At 38.6% G+C, this 7,720-nt stretch overlaps 1 protein-coding gene across 1 annotated transcript; it reads right to left on the reverse strand.

The window, feature by feature from the left end:
- Nucleotides 1-247: 247 nt before the first annotated feature.
- LOC129753539 (uncharacterized) lies at nucleotides 248-1,454 on the reverse strand. Its single transcript, XM_055749362.1, has 3 exons — nucleotides 621-1,454; nucleotides 351-540; nucleotides 248-255 (listed from the first exon to the last, which is right to left on the reverse strand). The coding sequence occupies exons 1-3, from the start codon at nucleotides 1,452-1,454 to the stop codon at nucleotides 248-250; spliced, it is 1,032 nt and encodes a 343-aa protein (XP_055605337.1).
- Nucleotides 1,455-7,720: the final 6,266 nt, after the last annotated feature.

A 7,720-nucleotide genomic window follows, 5' to 3' on the forward strand; every position in this document is an offset into this window, starting at 1 on the left:
GGGGAAGAGGGGGCATAATGCCCACGTAAAGAAAAAAGCCTTGTTTTAGAGTACATTTGAAAAGAATAACTTTAATTTTCGATTGTGTTTGGAAGTTTGGTTTATTTTCTGTCTAAATCTGACAGTTAGAATAACTGGGAGTTAATAAAAGGCCACATTTTTTTTTTTAACTAGAACAATCTTTATTAGGCCGTTTACTTTTACAAAGTTTTTATGTGCCGGGTTTTTTTTTAATTTAAATTTAAAACTAGGGGGCTGGAAAGGGTTGGAGGATGTTGGATGGAGTTTGGGGGAAAAGGTGGGATTCTTAAGACTAGTTTGCCGTTCTGCGGCAGAGGTTGACTCATTACTCTCCTGTCCAACTCCTTTGTCCGTGGAGTCGGATGGAGAAGCAGAAGAAGGGGTTTTCTTACGAGGGGGTGACGGGGTTGTCGGTGGAATAGCTTGTTGTCCCGATGCTACAGTTGTATGATCACGTTTTGGATGCTGCTGTTTTGTGGTGTTATCTTGTTGTTTTTGTGGTTGTTGTTGTTGTTGTTGCTTTTGTTGTTGCTTTTCTGGTTGTTGTTGTTCTTGCTGTTGATTTTTTTCTAAGTGGTGTAGACTTCCATTTTCTTTACTTGATCGGGTGATGTTCGCGTAGCTGATCTTGATATTGTTGTTGTTTTAATTTGTTGACGAGCTGCGGCAAGCGATAAATTTTGTTCTGCGCTTATCCGAAGAGCAGTGGATTCTTCAACCCACTTCGGACAAGTGCGTTCGGCTGGTGAGTGCTCGTGTGATTGACAAGTGCGACAAAATTTTTTGCCAGGGCATTCGCTGCTATCGTGTTTTTGGCTAGAACAGATGCTACACGCGCGTTCGTTCGGACATCGCTTCTTCGGGTGTCCGTAGGAGAAACACTGACGACATAGTAGTGGCTGTGGGATGTACAAACGCGTTCGGACTCGGAGGAGACCGAAATTCACGAATTCAGGGATGACCGTGCTGTTTATCGTTAGCACTAAAGTCGGTGTGCCGATTATGCCAGCTGGAGTTTTCTTCGTTATTCTTCTGACCTCGGTAATTTTTTGTGACAATAGTTCGGCTAACAAATCCGCCTCGGTCATGTCGATAACTTCGCCGCAACTAACTACGAACTTACGTCGGTTCAGATTGGGATGACTACCGATTTCTATGGGAGTTCCATCGATGAGCTTCTTCATTTCTTCCAGCTTTCTTCCTTGGTCCATATTTCGTAGTTTCAACACGTACCACTTCCTAATGCGATCGAAAAACGCTCCCTCAATCTTGCCTACGTGTTTTTCTATCGACCTTCCGACCAAAAACGGGTTGGGAAGTGTATGTCCATCACTAGCTTTGAGAAACATATAGAAAAGGTGGCCATGCAGGTTTTGCGGATCTAGCCATTCTGGTATGGTTCGACCCGGGTGATCTCCGGGAGATGGACTCATCGCTATACTTTGCACCGAACTTTAGCAAACATAGAAAAAATAACTTTAGCCTTTCAAACTAGAATCTGGAGCGCAAGAAAAAAACGACCGATCTAGCCAAAGGCTGAGAAAGAACTGGGCCACAAATTTAATGAAGTTTTAAGAGTAGGTTGAAAATTGGATTTCAGATTCAGTAGGGGCATAATGCGCATATGTGTGTACCCCGGGTAGCCTGCCTGTCTCCACGTTACAAAGGACTGAGTAACCTTAACTACTCAAACCCCTGTTGTGTACAAGTTCTATCTTTACCAGCAAACACAGACCCCCATTACAAGAATCGCGCCGTTTAACTTTTAATAAGTGTTTATTGATCCAAGTGTATGTATGTATGTATGTATGTATCCACCTTGAGTTTACGGCAGCGCCGCGGTTGTGGCAAAGAAAATAACCTGCGCGTCTATCTTGGTTACCACGCAAAACAGTCATAACTACTCAATGAGACTTTCAAGGGAGTAGAATCGTAAGCAGAGGCACTTACGGTATCCAGGGTTGAAAGGGAAGAAGTCTCGAGCATCTATTACCATATTGTTGACTAACCGAGATAGCATGCAAATCATAATCCCGCCCTCAAGGCTTCCGAAAAGAGGGTGCGTCCTTATTTTGCAAAAGGTAAACAAATACTATATTTTCCTCAACTATGCCAAATTCCCTTGACATTGTGCAAACTTAAGCTGCGTGCTGCACTGGCTGAACGGGAGACTCGCATCTACCCTCGCTGAAGATTGTAGCTTGACTGACGACCGCTCACGACACGACAGCTCAGCCGTCGTGTGTGTGCGTGTACAAAGGACAGTAGAGGAAGATTATCCTTTCGGAAAGGCCTATTGGCCGAGATAGTGTCACACATGCAATAATCGGCTACACATCTCCCCTCCACACCAAGAATAAGTGATAACGTTTGAAAAAGGCTTGAAAATTTCTCATGGACACCGCCAAAGGTTAAGGGAGGCCCCAAATTGACCTCTGTTCTACCCATTCCCTATAGACTCATATGTTTAATGAGATTAAGACGTATTAATTTTCTCTATTAATTTGTCAATGGATATCCATCTTCCAATAGTATTTTTACTTTTTATAAATTATTCAGTCCCCATCTTTTTCATTCTTAAAAGTCTCCTAAACCATTCTCTGAATATCACGGTCAATTTCGACCTATATTATTTATTTTGCTTGGTTCAACTATTTCATCCAACTTACTTCTATATGAACTGAATATTTTATTTCTGAACATTCCTTCTCAACTTGCTTATTCTGGACCTTCCGTCGTAACTTTTTTTTTGCTGGACCTTCCGGTTAAACTCTTTCTGTTTAACCTTCCGTTCCAATGTTTGATTAATGGCACAGCACTAATACTCAAATATCTTCGTAATTTTAATCATCTTGGCATTCGTGAACTCTATTCAATTCTTGGTTCCGATTTATCTCTAGAACCACTTTCAACGAGTTTTTTTTATTCCAAACCGCTATTTTCATCAGGGATCAATAAAAACGAAACGTATTTTCGTCAAACCAACCAAGTTGCAAGAGCTGTCCTCTCCATCATTCTGTACCTCTGACAAAAGACATTTGCTGATTCTTTACTTCCTCTGGTATAAGACATCTTGCTCCAAACAGAAAGAAATTACTGTTCATCTCAGTGAATTCTTCGAGTGAACCCTTCTCAACATTTTTTTTTAAATTGATCCTTCCAATCAAACGAAAACTCACCTTCAGAACACTCTTCATGTTGGTCCTCCCGATCCAACGAAAACTCATAAAGTGAACCTTCAGAACACTTTTCATGTTGGTCCTCCCGATCCAACGAAAACTCATAAAGTGAACCTTCAGAACACTTTTCATGTTGGTCCTCCCGATCCAACGAAAACTCATAAAGTGAACCTTCAGAACACTCTTCATGTTGGTCCTCCCGATCCAACGAAAACTCATAAAGTGAACCTTCAGAACACTTTTCATGTTGGTCCTCCCGATCCAACGAAAACTCATAAAGTGAACCTTCAGAACACTCTTCATGTTGGTCCTCCCGATCCAACGAAAACTCATAAAGTGAACCTTCAGAACACTTTTCATGTTGGTCCTCCCGATCCAACGAAAACTCATAAAGTGAACCTTCAGAACACTCTTCATGTTGGTCCTCCCGATCCAACGAAAACTCATAAAGTGAACCCTCAGAACACTCTTCATGTTGGTCCTCCCGATCCAACGAAAATGTATAAAGTGAACCATAAACGCTTATTTTGTTTCGAAGCAAAAAATTGCTTTGTAATTTTTCTTAAACCTTTGTCATTTACGATTCTTCTCAGTCATTCTCAAATACGATGTATTGAAAGCAAATACATATGAAAATTTCGTTGCATTTACGAAAATTTTCCGGTGTGTAAAAGATCGAAAAAAGTTTTTTTTAATTGAACTTTTCCTTTTTTAGTCTTTTTTGTATTAAGAATCGCCTGTACAACTCTTCTCGAACGATCATAAAGTTTCAAAATTTACATAACAAAAATATATTTTTAAAATATCCTTAGAAATTTTCAAACAATACTTTAACACTCAAAATTCATATTCTTCAGGATAAGTAAAAAAGCTATCGTCCTTAACAACCTTACTGTACCTTATTTGATGATATTTGTCCCTTCATTGAACTTATTGCCACGAATCGCGAATCTATAAAACTTGTAAGGCAATTTCCGCTGAGCGATTTTATAATACTAAATTCAAACGAGCTAACAAGCAGAAACAATTGTTGCTAGGTACGAGAGCTTGATTTGCAAAGCATAAGAACGTTAGATATCAATAAACTCAGCGCGAGTTTATAACAATCAGGGAAACATTAGAGGACGATCAGATCTGCTTCAGCGAATTCAAAAATCAACTCGTTCGGCAGCCGAATATATTTATCAGAGAACGCGGCGGGCCATAATTGAACGTCGGAAGAAAAACGAAAAGAAACAAGCGAGAGGGTGCTGCTGTGAAATAATGCTCGCTCAATTTCTAAAGCAACGAATATTCGGTTTCTTACGTGAGTAAATGAGTACACTACCCGGCACGAGAGTTTGTAGTAATGGCAGAAAAGACAAAAAACCAGAGGAAACCGAGCAGAGGAACGAAAGCTAGTGAGAGAGAGAAGCGTCCACACGATTCATACGTATGTGTGAGAGCTTTTGTTTCAGCAGATTTTAATTCCGAACGAGTATCATTCACTGGGATTGCAAGAAAAACGAATGGAAAAAAAGAAAAGCCTCTCCCTCTACCATTCTACAATTTGAAGGTGCAAGCAAGCAAGCTATCAATCAAAAACGGTAATGGATATTGTTAGGTTGAAAAACAATCTAAAATATCAGACATCTAGCCACCATATTTCGCCATTTTGAGGTAAAACACAGCTCTCCCCACATGAATGTAGCGTTCGTCAGTTTATTTCAAATTCTATTCAAAACTTACCGATCCAATCCATGCACCAAAACAACACACACTTCACCTTTTCACTAGAAACACATAAGAAGACTCACAACACAAAAAGATCAAGCCTCCCGTTCAGCCTGACTTAAAATTTTCTCCTGTCAGGATTCGCCATTGTGCAAACTTAAGCTGCGTGCTGCACTGGCTGAACGGGAGACTCGCATCTACCCTCGCTGAAGATTGTAGCTTGACTGACGACCGCTCACGACACGACAGCTCAGCCGTCGTGTGTGTGCGTGTACAAAGGACAGTAGAGGAAGATTATCCTTTCGGAAAGGCCTATTGGCCGAGATAGTGTCACACATGCAATAATCGGCTACACAGACATGAATTGAGGAACGTCCAGTATCTGAAACGGGAACTAGCATACACGGTAACCCTTCTTTTTGCAAAACGAGGATACCCAGATGCCCCTACCCTATACGTTGTAACATAAAATTTTATATAATGTAATGGTTTATAATGTTATATAATATAATATGGTGTTAAATAAAGCTTGAACAAATTTCAAATCCTTCTTTTGTCACTCGGAGTTGGAACATCGCGAGTAGGAACTTTTATTATTCCCCCTTCGGGTTTTTCGGAAATTTCGAAGGGGGAGGGGGGTGACAAAAGAAGAAATTGATATTTGTTCCAGCCTAATATAATATAATACCATATAATGGTATGATATGGTATAATATAAAGAACAATATTATGTTATAATATGGTATAATATAATTCGAATACATTATATGAATAATGTGATGCATCGCTGAATATTAAATATACGGCTAAATTGAAAATAATAATTAAAAGAAGAAGAAAATGTGCATGACGATATTTTTCCCTTTATTGTATCTGCTTGTTCTGAAAGGTTATTAAGCTATTAGGATAAAAAATGCATCGTTTTTCCTACCGAACCTTGTTCAAAATAAATAATAACAATTTAAAAAAAAATCATTTAAAAAAAACCTACATCATATGCAACTTATTTAACAAACAAATAAACTGAAATCTATAAATGGTGCTGAAAATAAAATGTATTAAAACAATTTACTAAGATTTGAATTTCCTTGACCTTATGAAAAGGCCTTTAATTGCTAAAAGGTTTTCGTGTGTAAATAAATCAACAATTACAATTACAATTTATGCAATTTTGACAATTCGTGATTGGCTGAAAATGAAATATGAGAATTAAATAATACTTAAATCCATTTCAAAAATCAAACTCTGTATGAGAAATAATGATCTGAAACAGGATGAGATTATAATAAAGTTGGATTAAATTAAACTAGTTAATTGAAAATATGTAGATAAACATAATAAAAGAAGCAGCAAAACTGATATTGATTTTTGAATCTGATTTGGAGAACAAACCTTCAACTAGCACTCATAAAGCAATCATGCAGTATTGAAATTAAATATTAAAATATTTTCCGTGTAGTAATCCACATTTTTCGGGAAGAAAATTATACTCAACGATCATCTAGAAGGAAAAAAGAACAATATATTGAATTTTTTCCCGGGATCGGTTCATCGCTTCACTCTGCAACGCTGCATCTCTTGCTTAGATCGACCAAGTTGAAATTGTTAAGAAAATCAATTAACGCTAATAAGTTCAGGAACATGAAAACGTACCATTAAATAATGATTCAGAATAAAGCCTTTTGCAACAACTGAACCACCCTGACAGCCACACGAGTCACAGTTCTACCATCTGTCTCGTAACTCTCGTGTACAAAGAAAAGACACGCAACCAGCCGCAGCAGCCAGAAAAACGAAATCACCCGTCGCCCTGTGTGAACTAAGCTTAAGTTAAATAAAAATGCATAATAGTTGGTAGCTGAAACATTGGACTTTCACTGTTACTTCGATCTTTCACAAAATCATTCAAGTTTGTAACAAATGTTTCCTGAAATTAAAGTGTTATTATAAAATATTGAAAACAAAAAAAATTGGAATGATGATGATCATTGACAGTCTTTCATCCTTCGTATAACTTTCAAGCAGCGCACAAGAGATAGTAAAAACTATATATAAATTATAATAAATCATCAATATGAAATGAAATAAAAAAAATGGAATAAGGGAATAATTGGAATTTCCTCACCCAGAACACGCTCCTGCAGTCGCAAATGATGATTCCCTTGGCTTACAAATTCAGGAAACATTGGTTGTATCATGATGATAATGATGACGATTATTGCGTCCAAGTGACACTGCAAAGGCGCAGACACAGCAAGCGCGCACTAGCCGCAAATTTCCCAAAAGCTTATTGAACAGTACGTTAAGGACACTCCGTGTGTAACCCCCGACTCTCTTCACAACATATTCATTCACTTGCCCAAATAAATCCACTGATTCGTTTTGCACACCACTACTCAATAATTTCTTCGCCAGCTTCTCACGTTTTCAATGCCGTTCAAAACCGAGCTAGTGTATGTGTATGCTGGTTTCCACACCACTATGACCCGCACTACAATACTTCCATGCTCTCATCCCCATCGCGGGCACTCTCTCTCCCTCTCACTGAACGTCGTTGTTTCTCAATTTTTGCATGCGTTTCCCCGTCTACACACACACATCTTTACGCCGCCATTTCATTGCAGCCACCATGAGTCTGAATACTCGAATAATTCAAGAATCAAAGGTTTTTAACTATGCAAATCCAGTCACTTAATGTTCCCGTGAATATTACGACGAGCCTCACTTTTCACACTTTAAACGCCTTCTGCAACCCAGAATCAAAAACACAACCACCGAGCCCCACAGACTTCATTCAGTTTGAAGGA

Source organism: Uranotaenia lowii, chromosome 3, assembly GCF_029784155.1.
Source record: "Uranotaenia lowii strain MFRU-FL chromosome 3, ASM2978415v1, whole genome shotgun sequence".
In the NCBI taxonomy this organism is placed as follows: domain Eukaryota; kingdom Metazoa; phylum Arthropoda; class Insecta; order Diptera; family Culicidae; genus Uranotaenia; species Uranotaenia lowii.

Excerpts from the sequence above, each read along its gene's own strand:
- LOC129753539 (XM_055749362.1), bottom strand. The coding sequence starts at position 1,454 with ATGAGTCCATCTCCCGGAGATCACCCGGGTCGAACCATACCAGAATGG. Across the intron at positions 541-620 it reads CGCGAACATCACCCGATCAA|CAACAACAACAACAACAACC; the intron begins GTAAAGAAAATG and ends CAACAACAAAAG.